General features: G+C 42.6%; 1 protein-coding gene across 4 annotated transcripts in view; it reads right to left on the reverse strand.

The window, feature by feature from the left end:
• The window catches only part of LOC109875279 (anion exchange protein 2), a 59183-nt gene that overhangs the window by 25868 nt on the left and 11418 nt on the right, over window positions 1-21897 (reverse strand). For 3 of the 4 annotated variants that reach the window (XR_004206405.1, XM_031810593.1, XM_031810592.1), the window contains 6 exons: window positions 10732-10888; window positions 10196-10446; window positions 5161-5300; window positions 4531-4817; window positions 1868-2004; window positions 1191-1274 (listed from right to left, as the gene is read on the reverse strand). Coding sequence is in view for 3 of the 4 variants with exons in the window: in XM_031810593.1 (XP_031666453.1) it covers window positions 1191-1274; window positions 1868-2004; window positions 4531-4817; window positions 5161-5300; window positions 10196-10446; window positions 10732-10888 (1056 nt within the window). In the remaining variant the exon portion in view is untranslated. The remainder of the gene's footprint in view (window positions 1-1190; window positions 1275-1867; window positions 2005-4530; window positions 4818-5160; window positions 5301-10195; window positions 10447-10731; window positions 10889-21897) is intronic. The other variant, XM_031810594.1, reaches the window with a different exon arrangement.

The raw sequence follows: 21897 nt of genomic DNA on the forward strand, positions 1-21897 counted from the left end.
GTCACACACATTTTCCCATTTTAGGTGAGTTCCAACTCGTGTCTCAATAACAAGAAATGTAGGACATTGGACCATACTTATTAGTGTTTCTAGTGTTATTACTCTGAGACCAAGAAGAAACCCAAAAGTTTCCACATCAAAAACATATGTTGTATCAACCAGACTAAGTTCCCACGAACAACAATAACGCGTTAAAACAGGTGTTGTATCAACCAGACTAAGTTCCCACGAACAACAATAACGCGTTAAAACAGGTGTTGTATCAACCAGACTAAGTTCCCACGAACAACAATAACGTGTTAAAACAGGTGTTGTATCAACCAGACTAAGTTCCCAACAAACAACAATAACACGTTAAAACAGGTGTTGTATCAACCAGACTAAGTTCCCACGAACAACAATAACACGTTAAAACAGGTGTTGTATCAACCAGACTAAGTTCCCACGAACAACAATAACACGTTAAAACAGGTGTTGTATCAACCAGACTAAGTTCCCACGAACAACAATAACACGTTAAAACAGGTGTTGTATCAACCAGACTAAGTTCCCACGAACAACAATAACACGTTAAAACAGGTGTTGTATCAACCAGACTAAGTTCCCACGAACAACAATAACACGTTAAAACATGTGTTGTATCAACCAGACTAAGTTCCCACGAACAACAATAACGCGTTAAAACAGGTGTTGTATCAACCAGACTAAGTTCCCACGAACAACAATAACACGTTAAAACATGTGTTGTATCAACCAGACTAAGTTCCCACGAACAACAATAACACGTTAAAACAGGTGTTGTATCAACCAGACTAAGCTCCCACGAACAACAATAACACGTTAAAACAGGTGTTGTATCAACCAGACTAAGTTCCCACGAACAACAATAACACGTTAAAACATGTGTTGTATCAACCAGACTAAGTTCCCACGAACAACAATAACACGTTAAAACAGGTGTTGTATCAACCAGACTATGTTCCCACGAACAACAATAACGCGTTAAAACAGGTGCATGAAGATATTATGGCAGCATCCAGCATGCATCAAGTGTCTACAAACACACCATGCTGTGTAGGTGTGGTGTTAGAAGGCAATTAACTGCACTCCAAACCAATATGAAGGCTAACACAGCAAATCCAAAGTTACCCGGGCTAAAACCAGGTTGTACTGGTTCAAAACGACCCTACCTTCTGGTGCCGTGCCATACGACCCACGAACTCCAAGCGAACCATTCTGTCCGAATGCGAGGAGGACCGATACTCAAGCACTGGCTGGGTGAGTGAGAAGCAGAGATACTGACAAATCTAATAGGGCAGGCTTACCTTACACACACTAACACACAGTTACTGGCTCAACAAGAGAGCGCATGTGAAATGGTCTGTCCATTGATTTACGTTCACTCTCACTCTCACACACTCACACGAGAGTTATGTTTACCTGGCTACCCTAATACAACAAACTTAACTCCCTCGCTTACTTCCTAGAGCCCCTTGTGTCGTGTTACCTCTCCTCTTTTTCTTGTGGCATTCTTGTGGCCTAAGTTCATTTTTAACATCTCACCTTTCCCTGACTGACTTAAGTACCAAAGCAGGGAGTTAATGTACAGGTGAGACGTGGACTTCTTAACCCAAACTCTCCATCATAAAAACAACTTGACATGTGCTACTCACGTCACTGCCTGCTACTTATAACCAGCAGTAACACTACTGGCCTACACCAGTGGGGGGCAAATTAAATGTAATAGCATACAACAATGTTATGTAAGTCTATGATAGACCATTCCGGTGAAGTGGTAGCAAAACATGGAATTGGGCCAAAATCACTGCCCATTAAACTCATTACCCTCTTGTTCCATGGTACCCACCTCATGTGGGGTACGGTCCAACTTGCAGCAGTGGGCACTAGGCTCCTTGTGGTCTTTGCTGATGTGCACCACCTGACCCTTGTTGCTCTTCCTGACCAGGTGACGGCGCACCGCAGGCACATCCTCGAACCTGTGACCTACGGAACATGGGGACAGAGAGAAAGAGAGATGGAAAGAGAAAAATAAAGAGAAAGTTACTTTCTTGTCCCAAACTGATTTTCTCCTTGTTGAGTCATCAGATCAGGTACAGCCATATTTTTTCCATGACAACATCTAAACATTTGGGAAAGACACCATATTTTGATTGTTATCTGACCGGGATACAAACAGTTAAATATGTATTTTTGTGGTCGCTGAAATTATCTCTAAAATACCTCCTATTACATTCAAATGACGTCACAAAAGACTTCAGAATAATGTCATTGCAACTAGTTTTGCCACCTGCAGTGTGTTTTAACAAGTACGGTGAGAACACACTCATATTCCCACAGGAGTACTTTTCTAGAAAATAACATTTCAGGATTGGCATAGCAATAGGAAAGCTTCCCAGGGAATCTTTGTGAGACTAAGGTTTTAAAGCCCAAAGAAAACAAATGAACATTTGTCAAGACTAACCCCACCATCATCAACGAGCCAACATTTTCTTCACTCACTACACATAGCTCAAGTAGAGGCTAATTAATTGGCTATCACATTAAGATAATGGTTAGCAAACCATTGATATATATTTTTAACATGTTGATCTGAATGACAAACTTGCATATTCTATTATAAGTTATAACAGTATAATAATTTATGTAATTATATATGATGTCATGGATACTCACAAAGAAATTGCCTCTGACTCAAAGAAAAGTGCAGTCGCAACGTTTTGACTTTCAAAACACAGAACCAAACCATGCTTCCAAAATGAATGATTGTTTTCCAAAGAATGACATATGGGCACACGTCACACACACGCACACAGACTTTTATCTGAACATGAAACAAACAATGGAAAACTGGGAAAGAACTCTGGTGGTGGGCAGCTATGGGCTCTTTGAAAATGTTCACATTCCAACGGTGCACACTGAGGATGTGGGATGGATGGCCTTGTTTTCTTGTACACAGAACAATAAATTCCGTATTAGGATCAGATTTAAGATAACAAATGCAAATTGACTGTGGAGAATGGGCTTTTTGTGTCGAAATATCAAGGTTTTGAAAGCTTTCCATAAGAGTAAGGACAATGCAGATATAAAAATATGTCTTAGTCAAGTCATTATTGAACAACATTCTTTCATTGTTTCTTCCTAGTGATGATTTCATTTGGATAGGTTATCCATGAAAGTTACTGACAAATACCCTATAGATTAACATGGCATTTTTGTGACATCATACTACTGTAGAACTTCTATGACCACACAGTGGTGTGATATAACTTCAGATTTTACTATGACATCATTCTTGCATTCTTACATATGGGAAGTCATTGAAATTATGCTGCTATGATGTCAAAGTAATATCAAAGGTATAGTCCCAGTCAGTACTAAATACAAAGTTGCCACCCTGCCCACCTGTGGGGAAAACAACCCATGATTACCTTGGTTACCCCATTGGCTCTCAGCAAAAATCATTCCCTGATTACAACAACAACATTCCCTGATTACAACCATTCTCATTACTTAGAAAAACATAATATTGTAGGGCTTCTGTAAGGCGTGCGTACTGGCGGTAGAGAAGTCAGGCGCAGGAGAGAAAAGACTGTGTTACAACGGCGCAGTTTAATGAATAAAATCACCGTGAACAAAAACAATATATCCAATGGGACAAAAACCCCAGACATAACATGCACAAGCACTTACAATAAACAATACCGGACATGTGGGGAATGGAGGGTTAAATACACAACATGTAATTGATGGAATTGAAACCAGGTGTGTGGGAAGACCAGACAAAACAAATGGAAAATGAAAGGTGGATCGGCGATGGCTAGAAGACCGGTGACGTCGACCGCCGAATGTCGCCCGAACAAGGAGAGGGACTTAGAAATAATGCTACAATGATGTCACGGTAATATCAAAATGAATCTCCTGTGTAGGCCTGGAAATTCTGCAATGATGTCATAGTATTATCAAAATGAATCCCCTGTGAAGTCATTGAAATGATGCTGCTGTGAAGTAAGTCAGAGTAATATGAAAATTAATCTCCTGTGTAGCCATGGAAATAATGCTGCAATGTCACAGTAATATCAAAGTTCATCCTCTGTGAAGTCATGGAAATAATGCTGCAATGATGTCACAGTAATATATACATTTAGTCTCCTGTAAAGTCATTAAAAAGTTGCTGCAATGATGTCATAGTAATACTAAAATGAATCCCCTGTGAAGTTAATGAAATCATGCTGAAAACAGTTTAGTCATGACATGCTGCTATTATGTCACATTAAAGTGTGAATCAGCCCCGTGTCATGGAAATGTAATTATTTAATTCTATAAATTACATGATGTAACTCTATGCTCCAAAAATCATACCCCTCTGAGTACAGTTCCTATAAAGTTTTCCTCTTTCCAGATAGTTGTTCCTTGCCACTGTGGTACTGCTTGATCTTTGGGGTTCTAGGTCGGGAAAATGATATTTATTGATTGATTGGTAGACTGACTGACTCATTGATTAGAACTCACTCTTGATGCCATCCAGGTCGGCGGACCCCAGCATCTGGGCCTCGCTGTCGTCGGTGGCCTGGCGCTGGTGGCGCTCCTGCTGCCCGCCCGTCATGTTGCCCGAGCGCCGGCGCTCCTGCAGGTCGTAGCCGCGGCTGCCAGGGGGCGGTGTCCTGGAGGAGGAAGAGGAGGCGGAGGAGGAGGGAGGCGTGGAGCCCCGTGTGGAGGGGTTGTGGGACTCCCGGGAGGGGCCAGAGGATAGGCCATTCCTCCCTTTGTTGGTGGCCAACACTGCGTCCACTGGCTCACTGGGACAACGATGATGAAGTACAAGTGATTAGACAGACGGATGGACAGGCAGGCAGACAGATAAAGTACTGTGCCTGTGTGTTTCTCTGTGCACACACTTAACTATATCCATGTGTTTGCAAGTGTGTGTACATTGCTTTATCAGTTTGTGTGTGTCACAGGAGGTTAGTGGCACCTTAATTGGGGAGGATGGGCTGTTGGTAGTGGCTGGAGCGGAATAGGTGAAATGGGATCAAATACATCAAGCACATGGTCTCCATGGTGTGTGTTGGTTTATGTGTGCATGTGCATGTGTGCATGTGTTTATGTGTATGTGTGTTCGTGTACATCTTTCTCACTTACTCCGTGGCATCCTCTGGCATGTTGGTACCCAGGGCAGTCTCAGGTACGATGGTGAGGCGTCTGGTAAGGGTGGCACTGCCACCCTTGCTGTGCGTGGGGGCCGGAGTGGCACTGGCAGGGTCATCCTCAGACACGAAGAACTACAGAGAGGAAAGATTGGGGTCAATGAGGAAGAGGCCTACCTAATAAAAAAGAAAGTAGCTGAGTGTGTGTGTACAGTATGTACTATATGTAAGTGTGTATACTATAAAACTAATATACTATAACAAATACAGTGTATACTATAAACCACTATAATATAATGTAAACCAGTATACCAGACACCTTGGTGTCTCCAAGGTGGCATAGCAGTTCAGACGTCTTTTGTCCTCGTCTTGTCGTGTCCTGTATATATATATATTTACAACTTTTTCACATACATTTTATTTTTATTTTCCATCAACTCATCTTCAAAACACTCTCCTGCAACCCGCCTCACCAATGTATATTTATAAAAAAGTATTATTTACCTCAGATCTGTAATCCTCCAAGAAGCTAGCCAGAAACTCCAAGAAGCTAGCCTGAAACTAGCCAGAAGCTAATCCAGAAGCTAGTTCAGAAGCTAGTTAGCTCCTTTACTGGCAAATCGTTTTGTGGTCATCAGCTATCCTTTAGCTCGAAAATCTATCGCCAGTTCTGTACGGCGCGGCTCGGAACGGAACATACCGGACCAATTTTTCTCTCCATGTCCCTGGACATTCATACCCGGATCTCACAGCTAGCTAGCTGCTATCCGTGTGACCATCGGAGCTAGCAAGCTCCGTCAATCACTCCTGAGTTCCATCAATCACACCTGGGCTGCAGTCACCTATCCGGACCCGTTTTACTGCCTTCGCGGAGCCCCACCGGGCCTTCACAACTGGACTGCCGACGTTATCTACCCGAAGGAGTTATTCGGCCGGCTCCTCCGTCGCGACGTTACCTGAACGCCCATCTGCGGCCTGCTAACCGTTAGCTGTCTTACCGGCTGCTATCTGAATAGACAATCGGACAATTTTTTTATTATTATTTTTTTTTAAATTATTTTTTAAATTATTATTATTATATTTTCTTCTTGGGCCTCTATAACTATATCTATTGTTTTTATTTTTGTTGTTGTTGTGTGATTTGGATTAATCCCCTCTACCACACGGAACCCCACTAATCTACTGACGGAACGTAAGGGGTGGCTAACAGACCTCCATCCTATGCTAGCTTGCTACCGATGCCCTGGCTAGCTGTCTAAATCACCAACCAACCTCTCCACTCACCGGACCCTTTTGATCACTCGACTAAGCATGCCTATCCTTAATGTCAATATGTCTTGTCCATTTCTGTTCTGGTTAGTGTTTATTGGCTTATTTCACTGTAGAGCCTCTAGTCCTGCTCACTATACCTTATCCAACCTATTAGTTCCACCACCCACACATGCAATGACATCTCCTGGTTTCAACGATGTTTCTAGAGACAATATCTCTCTCTTCATCACTCAATACCTAGGTTTACCTCCACTGTATTCACATCCTGCCATACATTTGTCTGTACATTATACCTTGATGCTATTTTATCGCCCCCAGAAACCTCCTTTTACTCTATGTTCCAGACGTTCTAGACGACCAATTCTCATAGCTTTTAGCCGTACCCTTATTCTACTCCTCCTATGTTCCTCTGGCGATGTAGAGGTGAATCCAGGCCCTGCAGTGCCTAGCTCCACTCCTATTCCCCAGGCGCTCTCTTTTGACGACTTCTGTAACCGTAATAGCCTTGGTTTCATGCATGTTAACATTAGAAGCCTCCTCCCTAAGTTTGTTCTATTCACTGCTTTAGCACACTCTGCCAACCCGGATGTTCTAGCTGTGTCTGAATCCTGGCTTAGGAAGACCACCAAAAATTCTGAAGTTTTAATTCCAAACTACAACATTTTCAGACAAGATAGAACTGCCAAAGGGGGCGGTGTTGCAATCTACTGCAAAGATAGCCTGCAGAGTTCTGTCCTACTATCCAGGTCTGTACCCAAACAATTTGAACTTCTACTTTTAAAAATCCACCTCTCTAAAAACAAGTCTCTCACCGTTGCCGCCTGCTATAGACCACCCTCTGCCCCCAGCTGTGCTCTGGACACCATATGTGAACTGATTGCCCCCCATCTATCTTCAGAGTTCGTGCTGCTAGGCGACCTAAACTGGAACATGCTTAACACCCCAGCCATCCTACAATCTAAACTTGATGCCCTCAATCTCACACAAATAATCAATGAACCTACCAGGTACCTCCCCAAAACCTTAAACACGGGCACCCTCATAGATATCATCCTAACCAACTTCCCCTCTAAATACACCTCTGCTGTCTTCAACCAAGATCTCAGCGATCACTGCCTCATTGCCTGCATCCGTAATGGGTCAGCGGTCAAACGACCTCCACTCATCACTGTAAAACGCTCCCTGAAACACTTCTGCGAGCAGGCCTTTCTAATCGACCTGGCCGGGGTATCCTGGAAGGATATTGATCTCATCCCGTCAGTAGAGGATGCCTGGATATTTTTTTAAAATGCCTTCCTAACCATCTTAAATAAACATGCCCCATTCAAGAAATTTAGAACCAGGAACAGATATAGCCCTTGGTTCTCCCCAGACCTGACTGCCCTTAACCAACACAAAAACATCCTATGGCGTTCTGCATTAGCATCGAACAGCCCCCGTGATATGCAGCTGTTCAGGGAAGCTAGAAATCATTATACACAGGCAGTTAGAAAAGCCAAGGCTAGCTTTTTCAAGCAGAAATTTGCTTCCTGCAACACTAACTCAAAAAAGTTCTGGGACACTGTAAAGTCCATGGAGAATAAGAACACCTCCTCCCAGCTGCCCACTGCACTGAAGATAGGAAACACTGTCACCACTGATAAATCCACCATAATTGAGAATTTCAATAAGCATTTTTCTACGGCTGGCCATGCTTTCCACCTGGCTACTCCTACCCCGGACAACAGCACTGCACCCCCAACAGCAACTCGCCCAAGCCTTCCCCATTTCTCCTTCTCCCAAATCCATTCAGCTGATGTTCTGAAAGAGCTGCAAAATCTGGACCCCTACAAATCAGCCGGGCTAGACAATCTGGACCCTTTCTTTCTAAAATTATCTGCCGAAATTGTTGCCACCCCTATTACTAGCCTGTTCAACCTCTCTTTCGTGTCGTCTGAGATTCCCAAAGATTGGAAAGCAGCTGCGGTCATCCCCCTCTTCAAAGGGGGGGACACTCTTGACCCAAACTGCTACAGACCTATATCTATCCTACCGTGCCTTTCTAAGGTCTTCGAAAGCCAAGTCAACAAACAGATTACCGACCATTTCGAATCTCACCATACCTTCTCTGCTATGCAATCTGGTTTCAGAGCTGGTCATGGGTGCGCCTCAGCCACGCTCAAGGTCCTAAACGATATCTTAACCGCCATCGATAAGAAACATTACTGTGCAGCCGTATTCATTGATCTGGCCAAGGCTTTCGACTCTGTCAATCACCATATCCTCATCGGCAGACTCGACAGCCTTGGTTTCTCAAATGATTGCCTCGCCTGGTTCACCAACTACTTCTCTGATAGAGTTCAGTGTGTCAAGTCGGAGGGTCTGCTGTCCGGACCTCTGGCAGTCTCTATGGGGGTGCCACAGGGTTCAATTCTTGGACCGACTCTCTTCTCTGTATACATCAATGAGGTCGCTCTTGCTGCTGGTGAGTCCCTGATCCACCTCTACGCAGACGACACCATTCTGTATACTTCCGGCCCTTCTTTGGACACTGTGTTAACAACCCTCCAGGCAAGCTTCAATGCCATACAACTCTCCTTCCGTGGCCTCCAATTGCTCTTAAATACAAGTAAAACTAAATGCATGCTCTTCAACCGATCGCTACCTGCACCTACCCGCCTGTCCAACATCACTACTCTGGACGGCTCTGACTTAGAATACGTGGACAACTACAAATACTTAGGTGTCTGGTTAGACTGTAAACTCTCCTTCCAGACCCATATCAAACATCTCCAATCCAAAGTTAAATCTAGAATTGGCTTCCTATTTCGCAACAAAGCATCCTTCACTCATGCTGCCAAACATACCCTTGTAAAACTGACCATCCTACCAATCCTCGACTTTGGCGATGTCATTTACAAAATAGCCTCCAATACCCTACTCAACAAATTGGATGCAGTCTATCACAGTGCAATCCGTTTTATCACCAAAGCCCCATATACTACCCACCATTGCGACCTGTACGCTCTCGTTGGCTGGCCCTCGCTTCATACTCGTCGCCAAACCCACTGGCTCCATGTCATCTACAAGACCCTGCTAGGTAAAGTCCCCCCTTATCTCAGCTCGCTGGTCACCATAGCATCTCCCACCTGTAGCACACGCTCCAGCAGGTATATCTCTCTAGTCACCCCCAAGACCAATTCTTTCTTTGGCCGCCTCTCCTTCCAGTTCTCTGCTGCCAATGACTGGAACGAACTACAAAAATCTCTGAAACTGGAAACACTTATCTCCCTCACTAGCTTTAAGCACCAACTGTCAGAGCAGCTCACAGATTACTGCACCTGTACATAGCCCACCTAAAATTTAGCCCAAACAACTACCTCTTTCCCAACTGTATTTAATTTTTATTTATTTATTTATTTTGCTCCTTTGCACCCCATTATTTTTTTATTTCTACTTTGCACATTCTTCCATTGCAAAACTACCATTCCAGTATTTTACTTGCTATATTGTATTTACTTTGCCATCATGGCCTTTTTTTGCCTTTACCTCCCTTCTCACCTCATTTGCTCACATTGTATATAGACTTGTTTATACTGCATTATTGACTGTATGTTTGTTTTTACTCCATGTGTAACTCTGTGTCGTTTTATCTGTCGAACTGCTTTGCTTTATCTTGGCCAGGTCGCAATTGTAAATGAGAACTTGTTCTCAACTTGCCTACCTGGTTAAATAAAGGTAAAATAAATAAAATAAAATAAATAAGCTTGCAACTCTACCTGCACATCCTCGTTGTGTGTGTCCGTGTCAGTATCAGGTGTGGGTGTGGTGGTCTGCCCCCCCTCTCCATCGTTCTGGCTGTAGGACTCATCTGCCTCCTCTTCTTCCTCGTCCTCCTCTATGTTGGGTGCTCCGCCAGGCCCGGATCCTCTCCTCCATCCCGCTTCCTTCTTCTTGCTCTTCTTCTTCCTCCTTTCTGGGGGTAGTTTGGACAGCGGGTGGTGGATGTGGTGGGAGGAGTGGCGGTGGTCTGCAGACAGGAGAAATAAACCGTGTTTGGTCAAGTAGTCATTTGGTGACACACTTCCTTGTCTGCATTGAGATGATATTTGTTGAGCAGCATTGTCTGTCTTTTAATGGGCATCAAAATCTGATGAAAGATACATTTTTGATGGACAGGCATGGCCCATACTCAATGCTACTTCCTACCAGACTGTGATGTCAAGCTGTACACGGTAACTGATACCCTTTCTATGGTACATAAAACAGTGATTTAATAGACATGAAGGTTAACAAGTAAACATTGGTGGCTCACACTCAAAGTCTTCCTCGTTGTAGGCACGGTGTTTCTCTGGGGGTCCACGGGCCGGTGGGTGGAGGATCTGCTGGAAGAGCTGCACCCCCAGGGTCTTGTTCAGGTCCTGCTCTTCATCATCATCATCATATTCACTCCGCCTAGAAGGGGCCGATGGCTGGACCGGGGGAGGGTGGGTGGTCGATGGGTGGTTCGAGGTTAGTGATTATTTCATCATAGTCATGGATTCCTATTTACATAAGATTTTATGTTTTTTGTGCATTGCCCTATGACAAACAATGTTAGTATACAACATGTTATTGCTCACGTATACCCTTTAATCATATAGATTTGGAAAGCTTAGCTTAGATTCACAGCTATCAATCAGGCACATTTTTGGAATGTTCCGGTCAACAGAACCTTGACATTTGACCTCTAGGGTACATATCAGAATTACCTGTATAAATTGATTTAAAAAGTAAACCCTGATATGTTTTAATCTTTGTTTGACAAGTGGTTCTGAAAGGTCATGAAATTAACTTACTTTCAAATTATATATAATAAAAAAACAACTTAGAAAGCACCAGCTATAACTATTGTTTAAAAATAGCCCATATTGTGCCATTGGTATTAAAATGTTGGAAGCTTAGCTATAGAATTTCATGTAGTGGGGCACCTATGTTTTTGGATTGTAACTTTGGTGATATTCTGCACTGCATTCCACACACACAGCTAGAACAGTGTTTTAAAAATGTTTGAGAGATACAGCTCAATGACATCTTATTGGATTTCTCCCTGCATCATCATACCTGTATGACATTATACATTTAGTATGCCCAATAATATCTTAAAATGTTCATAGTGATGTAGAATATACAACTAAAGTAGCCAGGTGTGCCAGATATGTAAAGATGACAAATTATTCACACAATTGTGGTAAGAATGTGCCATGTGTCACTAATTTCTGAATATGTTTCAAGCCTTAATTACAATACTTCATCTGCAAACATGTAAAAATGGATTTACAATGCCTTCAGAAAGTATTCATACCACTTGACCTATTCCACATTTTGTTGTGATTCAGCCTGATTTCAAAATGGATTAAATATTTATATTTTTTTAACCCATCTACACAGAATTTTTGTTAGGACATTCAAAAAAGGCATAACAAAAATGTAATTGCTAACTAGAAATTAGCATCATCATAAACTGCTCATGCAACTACAGCATACTACGGGATATGATTAGGAGACATGGAAGTGCAAAGTGTATGGCATCATGGACTCCCGAGTGGCGTCAGTACAGACTCGATTCCAGGCTGTATCACAACCGGCCACGATTGGGAGTCCCATAGGGCGTCACACAATTCGCCCAGCGGTGTCCGTTTTAGGGTTTGGCTGGGGTAGACCGTCATTGTAAATAAGAATTTGTTCTTAACTGACTTGCCTAGTTAAATAAAGATTAAATAAATAAATAAAAAATTAAATTGATTACCATAGGCAACACTAGAGGGAGACACGGCCACAGGTAAACACCAAGGTGACTTGACATTTACCAGTCACCAGATACATTTAGACAAAAGCTTAAAAAACACTGTATACTACATTAATTTAAAAAATGTCCTAACCAATTACAGTTTAAAAGTCTATTTGGTTGTTTAAAAGTCTGATGACATTGGTAACATGTTTGTCTATTTGTCCTTGCATTAGTGATGGACAGTTGGCTCTGGTTGTGGAGGACTCTGCCAGTGCTGTCTCCCCTTCTCTGTGGTAGGAGATCATGTAGAGGGTGGTCAGGTTGGTGCATGTCAGTGACAAATCTTCTGCTTGCTCTGTCAGTGAATGTTAGTGGTGGAAGGGTCAGTGGGATGTCTCTGTTTTTGTTATTATCTTGCTTGCCCTTTTCTGTACCCTATCCAGTGCAGCTTGCTGCTTCTTTGTGCAGTCCACCTTCAACACACTGGCATACTCCAGGCATGGTCAGATCAGAGTGCTGTAGATGTCATCAGCGGGAAAGCCTTTTCTTGCCATTACAGTCAGGAAGTGGAAACGCCTTGAAGCCTTTTTCACTGCCAGGTCAATGTTGGTTCCCACTAAGTTGGTTGTCCAAGTGGAAGCCAAGGTATTTTGTGCATGTTAGAACCGGAACAGCCTGTCCACCGAGTATTAGTGGAGCCGGTTGCGGAGGATTTTTTGAGAAGCAGATTCTTAATTTGACAGACTTCTTCCCATTAAGAAGCATGTTGTTCTCTGTCATCCATAAATCCAGTTTCTTAGCCTCCTCTTCCATTTTCAATGTTTACTAAAGCACAAAACAGGCCAATGTCGTTGGCATAGCCAGTGTCCAGTGTATCCTCAGAGATGACTCTCTCAGAGTGGACATGTGAAGCAGGAAGAGGTAAGACGAGACGACCCCAACCTCTGGGACCCCAGATGTTACCTCTGGCCATGAGCTGTACATTCCATTTGCTATCACCCTCTGTGTTCTCCCTGTTGTGCAGCTGTGAAACCAGGTGAGTAACCCTGGACACAGACACAGACTGGCCAGATGCTGGAGGAGATCAGCATGGTCAACACGACCAGAAGCCTTTGACATGTCCGCCAGCAGAACGGGCTGGGAGTCTGTCTCTGTAAGCCAGGTGTGTGAGGCTCTGACCAGTGCATTTGTTGTGCTGTGTTTAGGCAAGTATGCATGCAGTTTTTTTTTTGCATTCTTCAAGATCAACTGGTATGAGCTTCTTGACAATGAGCCTTTCCTGGACTTTGCCTAGACAGGATGTCAGAGAGATTGGTCTCCAATCATTTTTCTGTCCAGGACTGGAGACCTTAGGAATGGGGCAGATGTTAGTGGTCTTCCACTCTGTAGGTACAGAGCCCAGTTGATAGGAGGTGTTAACTAAGTGAGTGACCACTGGTGCTAGAACTTCTGAAAATTCCTTGAGTAACCATCTGGACCACATGCATTCTTAGGACTGAGTCTTGAAAGAGCTTGTTTCATTTGCCCAATGTTGCATAGTTCTCCTTCCCCAACAGGCCTAGGAAGAGTAAAAACAGTGAAGGATGTATTTCCTGTCCATGCTTCAGTAAGTAAGTTTTTCAAGACCTCAGCAACATTGTCAGTTTCCACATCGTCAATCTGTATCATCCCTCTAAATGATTTTTAACAACCAAGCTCTTTATTGATGAGGTCCCACCACTCGTTTGGGTTATTCTTGTTAAATTGATTGAATTTAATTTAATTAGTGTAGTAGTTTTTCATTGCCCCTCGGATAAGATTATGAACGGAGTTTCTCACTTTTTTCTATTTCTCAGTTTCCCCCCCAACTATTAAATATTTTTGCCATTTCTTGATGGACACTTTTAGTTGTTCCGTCATCCATGGCTTGTCCCGGGATGTTTTTTTTAAATGATTTTGAATGGACATACATACAGTGGGGCAAGAAAGTATTTAGTCAGCCCCCAATTGTGCAAGTTCTCCCATTTAAAAAGATGAGAGAGGCCTGTAATTTTCATCATAGGTACACTTCAACTATGACAGACAAAATGAGAGAGAAAAAATCCAGAAAATCACATTGTAGGATTTTTTATGAATTTATTTGCAAATTATGGTGGAAAATAAGTATTTGGTCAATAACAAAAGTTTCTCAATACTTTGTTATATACCCTTTGTTTGGCAATGACAGAGGTCAAACGTTTTCTGTAAGTCTTCACAAGGTTTTCACACACTGTTCCTGGTATTTTGGCCCATTCCTCCATGCAGATCTCCTCTAGAGCAGTGATGTTTTGGGGCTGTTGCTGGGCAACACATACCTTCAACTCCATCCAAAGATTTTCTATGGGGTTGAGATCTGGAGACTGGCTAGGCCACTCCAGGACCTTGAAATGCTTCTTACGAAGCCACTCCTTCGTTGCCCGGGCGGTGTGTTTGGGATCATTGTCATGCTGAAAGACCCAGCCACGTTTCATCTTCAATGCCCTTGCTGATGGAAGGAGGTTTTCACTCAAAATCTCACGATACATGGCCCCATTCATTCTTTCCTTTACACGGATCAGTCATCCTGGTCCCTTTGCAGAAAAACAGCCCCAAAGCATGATGTTTCCACCCCCATGCTTCACAGTAGGTATGGTGTTCTTTGGATGCAACTCAGCATTCTTTGTCCTCCAAACACGACGAGTTGAGTTTTTACCAAAAAGTTATATTTTGGTTTCATCTGACCATATGGCATTCTCCCAATCTTCTTCTGGATCATCCAAATGCTCTCTAGCAAACTTCAGATGGGCCTGGACATGTACTGGCTTAAGCAGGGGGACACGTCTGGCACTGCAGGATTTGAGTCCCTGGCGGTGTAGTGCGTTACTGATGCTTTGTTACTTTGGTCCCAGCTCTCTGCAGATCATTCACTAGGTCCCCCCATGTGGTTCTGGGATTTTTGCTCACCGTTCTTGTGATCATTTTGACCCCACGGGGTGAGATCTTGCGTGGAGCCCCAGATCGAGGGAGATTATTAGTGGTCTTGTATGTCTTCCATTTCCTAATAATTGCTCCCACAGTTGATTTCTTCAAACCAAGCTGCTTACCTATTGCAGATTCAGTCTTCCCAGCCTGGTGCAGGTCTACAATTTTGTTTCTGGTGTCCTTTGACAGCTCTTTGGTCTTGGCCATAGTGGAGTTTGGAGTGTGACTGTTTGAGGTTGTGGACAGGTGTCTTTTATACTGATAACAAGTTGAAACAGGTGCCATTAATACAGGTAACGAGTGGAGGACAGAGGAGCCTCTTAAAGAAGTTACAGGTCTGTGAGAGCCAGAAATCTTGCTTGTTTGTAGGTGACCAAATACTTATTTTCCACTATAATTTGCAAATAAATTCATTAAAAATCCTACAATGTGATTTTCGGATATATATTTTTTTCTCATTTTGTCTGTCATAGTTGAAGTGTACCTATGATAAATTACAGGCCTCTCTCATCTTTTTAAGTGGGAGAACTTGCACAATTGGTGGCTGACTAAATAATTTTTTGCCCCAATGTACATCAAGGGCCATTTGTATGTTGGTGTGTCCATGTTCTCCTCATTGTAGACAGCTGACCAGTCACTGATGGCCAGACACCAGGCTAGGGCCTCCTTTCTCTCAAACAACCTGTAGCCCTACTCTGTATTGCATTTCCTTCCCATGTTTAGGTACACTGGTGGGAGTGAGTTGCAGACACTGGTGGCCACTTGAGCCCAGCGGGGCCAACACAGTAGGGGTGCTGATCAGATCAATCATGGAGTCTCCACCGGTCTTATTTCTGACAACCTGTTTTAGATCGGGCTGGGAGTTAAGGGACAGGGTTAGGGCCTTAGTAGGTAGATGATTGAAATCCCCACATAAGACAATACCTACTTCAGGTGATTTCAGCTTCACAGAGTTAATGGTGTTAATGAGATAGTTAATCGCTTGCTGTTGCAGTTTATTCTCAATAAGCCCATGGAGGATAGTAAAGTGTTTCAACAACAATTGTTGGAATTGATCTGGGAACCCGCTCTGAGCACAACTGGATCCAGAAACACTCAAACTCATCTCGTTCAAGGTCAGTGCGTATCTTAACCTGGAGACTATCGTCCACATATGGCCACTACTCCTCCATTCATATTTAGGCTAGGATTTTTGACCTACATGAACACCTGAAAACCCTCTATGTTTAGGGACTTATCTGGAATGTTGTCATGTGCCCATGTTTCCATTACACAACCGATTTCAACCCTGGATGATAGGAATAGAATTTCTAACTCATCCACTTTGTCTAGCAGAGATCTGGAATTGCAAGTTAGGGCATCTTTATTACAGGGAAGACTCTGTCGCTTGGTACTTCTACATGACTGATAGTTTTGGCATGCCTGATATCAACAACAGTGCAGATTTTTGTTTACCTCGGCCAAGGAGTTCCTATTGGACGGCCTCAAAACAAATTTCCTTTGATGAATGGAGCCAGAGGTGTGGTAAGTTTCCTAAGATTCCAAAGGGAATTCGGTGAGTTTTCACAAATGTTTCTGGAATCCATTTTACTTGCTTAAAGTCCTTCAATTTTTTTTTTTTAACAAGTTACCAATTCTGCAACATAACTGACCACACAGACAATATCTATATACATGTCCACCAAAAACAAATGGATGGCTAATATATTGTACCAGGGTCAGTGATGTATCAAAACAACAGGACCAGCAAAGACATATCATCCATATAATCACTCCTACATTTTATATATAGGGAACTCATGTTGCCTTCTACTAAATTAACAAACGTTCAAACAATTATTTCCATGCCTATTACACAGGTCGATGTTAAAACTAACAGATCAAAAAACGATCAGAATCATAAGCAGTATTTAACCAAGCACTGTACTTTCAACCGGTAAACAATATCACATTCTTAACAGGTCAACCCCACATGTCAACGGCAGCATCATAAAACTCTGTAAACTCAACAAAAAAAGAAACGTCCTCTCACTGTCAACTGTGTTTATTTTCAGCAAACGTGTAAGTATTTGTATGAACATATCAAGATTCAACAACTGAGACAAACTGAACAAGTTCCACAGACATGTGACTAACAGAAATTGAATAATGTGTCCCTGAACAAAGGGGGGTCAAAATCAAAAGTAACAGTCAGTATCTGGTGTGGCCACTAGCTGCATTAAGTACTGCAGTGCATCTCCTGCTCATGGGTTGCACCAGATTTGCCAGTTCTTGCTGTGAGATGTTACCCCACTCTTCCACCAAGGCACCTGCAAGTTCCCGGACATTTCTGGGAGGAATGGCCCTAGCCCTCACCCTCAAATCCAACAGGTCCCAGTCATGCTCAATGGGATTGAGATCCGGGCTCTTTGCTGGCCATGGCAGAACACTGACACTCCTGTTTTGCAGGGAATCACATACAGAACGAGCAGTATGGCTGGTGGCGTTGTCATGTTGGAGGGTCATGTCAGGATGAGCCTGAAGGAAGGGTACCACATGAGGGAGGAATATGTCTTCCCTGTATTGCACAGCTTTGAGATCGCCTGCAATGACAACAAGCTCAGTCCGATGATGATGTGACACACCGCCCCAGACCATGACGGACCCTCCACCTCGATCCAGCTCCAGAGTACAGAGTACAGGCGTAACTCATTCCTTCGACGATAAATGTGAATCCGACCATCACCCCTGGTGAGACAAAAACGCGACTTGTCAGGGGAGAGCACTTTTTGCCAGTCCTGTCTGGTCCAGCGACGGTGGGTTTGTGCCCATTGTTGCCGGTGATGTCTGGTGAGGACCTGCATTACAACAAGCCTACAAGCCCTCAGTCCAGCCTCTCTCAGCCTATTGCGGACAGTCTGAGCACTGATGGAGGGATTGTGCGTTTCTAGTAGAGGTCGACCGATTAATCGGAATGGTCGATTAATTAGGGCCGATTTCAAGTTTTCATAACAAATCGGAAATCGGGCCCAATTTGGACATTTTCACTTAGTGGTGTACTCACTTTTGTGGCCAGCGGTTTAGACATTAATGGCTGTGTGTTGAGTTATTTTGAGGGGACAGCAAATTTACACTGTTATACAAGCTGTACACTCACTACTTTACATTGTAGCAAAGTGTAATTCCTTCAGTGTTGTCACATGAAAAGATATACTCAAATATTTACAAAAATGTGAGGGGTGTACTCACTTTTATGATATACTGTATATACAGTATATATATATATACACACACACACACACACACACACATGTATTTAACCCGTTCTTTGTGGCACTCCATATACAGTATACAGTATACTGTACTTCCATAACATTTTTCAACTGGTACCGGGAGACCTTCAGACGAGTCTTGTGAGGCCTGTGGGCATCCTTAAGCAAAACAACCGACATGTACATGTTTGTCATATTAGTGTGTAGTCCAAACTGTTCGGACGCTACAGACAGAAGTTGGCAGATTGGCTGTACCAACTACCAACGAGTCCCAAGATGCTTGTGGGGGCCGTAGAGCAAAATGGGGAACAACACCATCTTCGTGAGAGTCACATATTTCCATAATAGTTTGTAGGCCAAACCATTAAAAAGCATGATCATTACACAGGTGCAACTTTTCCTGGGGACAATAAATGGCCACTAAAATGTGCAGTTTTGTTACACAACACAATGCAACAGATGTCTCAAGTTGAGGGAGCATGGAATTGGCATGCTGACTGAAGGAATGTCCACCAGAGTTGCCAGAGAATTGAATGTTTATTTCTCTACCATAAGCCACCTCCAACGTTGTTTTAGAGAATTTGACAGTACGTTCAACTGGCCTCACAACAGCAGACCACGTGTAACCACGCCAGCCCAGGGCCTCCACATCTGGCTTCTTCACCTGCGGGATCATCTGAGACCAGCCACCCGGACAGCTGATGAAACTGTGGGTTTGCACAACTGAAGAACTTCTGCACAAACTGTCAGAAACCGTCTCAGGGAAGCCCATCTGCGTGCTCATCGTCTTCACCCAGAACTTGACCTGACTGTTGTGAGTGACTTCAGTGGGCAAATGCTCACCTTTGATGGCCACTGGCACGCTAGAGAAGTGTGCTCTTCACGGATGAATCCCGGTTTCAACTGTAGCGGGCAGATGGTGTCGTCTGGGCAAGCTATTTGCTGATGTCAACATTGTGAACAGATACCCCATTGTGGCAGCGGAGTTATGGTATGGGCAGGCATAAGCTACGAACATCAAACACAATTGCATTTTATCGACGGCAATTTGAATCCCCCGAGATACCGTGATCAAATCAAATCAAATCAAATTTATTTATATAGCCCTTCGTACATCAGCTGATATCTCAAAGTGCTGTACAGAAACCCAGCCTAAAACCCCAAACAGCAAGCAATGCAGGTGGAGAAGCACGGATGAGTGATGAGATACTGTCGTGCCATTCATCCGCCACCACCTCAATTTAGGGTATCTGTGATCAACAGATGCATATCTGTCTTCCCAGTCATGCGAAATCCACCAATTAGGGCCTAATTAATGTAGTTCAATTGACTGATTTCCTTATATAAAACTGTAACTATGTCTAAAATCTTAAAAATTGTTACATGTTCCGTTTATATTTTAGTTCTGTCTATCTGGCCAAAACATAGACATGTATGATGTGCCATACTGAACTCTACTATACTGTACTCTACTGTGCTCTACTCTACTGTGCCCTGTTGTACTGTACCCTACTGTACTGTACAGTGCTCTACTGTACTGTGCTCTACTATACTCAAGTTCTCTACATGAGTTTCTTACAATTGAAGAAAGGATCTATGGACTCTTAATCTAGTGGTCTTGGTCTTGAAACCACTCAAGACCACATATATTCGGATATTAACTTGTCATGGTCTCAACTCACTGGGTCTGAGTCTGGATCTTGGGTCCAATGTCCTGGTATAAATATTGGTCTTGGCTCCTAGATATTACCTTAGTCTTTGGTTTATAAACCAATACAAACCAATTTGAATAAGACAATGCTTTCTGATCATTGGCTATTCACTCCCAACACATAGGAATCCCAACCCAGTTGGGGAAGCCCTCAATGGCAATGTCTATATTAAAATGAGTTATATCCATCTGGAGTCCTCCAATTATATCTATGATTGACACTTCACACCGAAACGCCAAAATAAAGATAAGTGATCATTTAAACATCTAATGACATAATTAATGACTGAACAATATAGATTATATTTCTCTAAATTCAATTTAAAGATTTGGAAAAAAAAATTATTTTTACTCTTTTATTAATTTGGTGTGCAAATAACATTTAAAAATGTATCTGTAATAGAAGGTTAATCAAAACAACCACTACTGTCCATGGTTCTCCCTATATTGCAACTTCTTCACAAATTTAGTGAGGTGGTAAGGAAGTAAAATAAATATTTCAAATATGAAATATTATCAAAGTGTGTGAGTAGTATACAGTATATGTTTACCTGAAATATGTTGGAAGAGTTTTAAATTGGCTTTACAGCTTCCTCTGGTGCAATATAATAATAATAATAATAAGATATATTTTATAGAGCGCTTTTCATACAGAATCTCAAAATAAAAACAAATTCAGGGGGCTGGCAGTTCATGGGAGCAGTTCAGTAAAGGAGTAGCTTGAGTGGAGGTGGCATTGATGGTACAGCCAGGGAAGGAGAAACGTCAGACAGGCAGGCCCGGAGCTCTCCATCAGGCATCTCTCTCGGAAGTTCACAGCTACTCCTTCTATGTAGGTAGGCTGGAACATCCACCACCGAATGTGTAGCACCAACCTGGATGACGCTTCGGCACCATCGCCCAAGAGACCACCCCAGTTTGGCCTCGTAATCAGGAACAGTCTTCTACGAGGCGAGCCTCTGTCGTCGCCTCACACCACAGTACAAATCCTTCCAGAAGCCAGGGCAGGTGGAACAAAAAGCTGGTTCTGTATTGATGCATCATTCAAATTACATATGCCAGCTAGATAGCTAGCTATAGCTAACCAAGCCAAGTAAACTTGCCATCGTCAGTTCTGCAACTACATAGGTCACAACAAGATATTATAGATCAACTCACAACAGGTTTTTGTACATTATTGTTAAATGCAACAAAAAACACTTAAATTATATGTACAGTATTTACAGATACAATTACATATCGGGATATTATTTAATGATATATACAACATAAAGAAATACTACAGTTTACTATAGAATATCACAGTACTTACTATAGACTTCTGTAGTATACAATACTACACCCTGTAGTATCCCTCGATCATGTTCAGTACTTAGTATAGAATTTTGTAGTATACTATAGTAAATTCTACATTATTATTCACAAAAGAAACACTAGTAAATGTCAGCAAAGACATTTTTTTTACTATAGTAAATAGAAATGTAATTAGCATATACCCTGCCCATTCCCATCCTCCACATCCCAATTTGTGCCGACCGTAAAGTGAGAAACCTACATGTCAAGTATAGACCATATTGTGTTCCCTGTGATTATAAAAAAGAGAAGAAGCCCTGAACTCTCTGTTCAGAACGCAGTCCTACCTACCTACAGGTTATGGAATATTTGTATTTCTCTACTAGGTTTCCTCAAGGAGAAAGCTTCACTAAGCTATGTTAAAGATAATAAAACAAAACACTTTATTAAAAATACTACAGTAATGTACACAAAATA

The sequence above is a fragment of the Oncorhynchus kisutch genome, linkage group LG30 (assembly GCF_002021735.2).
Source record: "Oncorhynchus kisutch isolate 150728-3 linkage group LG30, Okis_V2, whole genome shotgun sequence".
Classification (NCBI taxonomy): domain Eukaryota; kingdom Metazoa; phylum Chordata; class Actinopteri; order Salmoniformes; family Salmonidae; genus Oncorhynchus; species Oncorhynchus kisutch.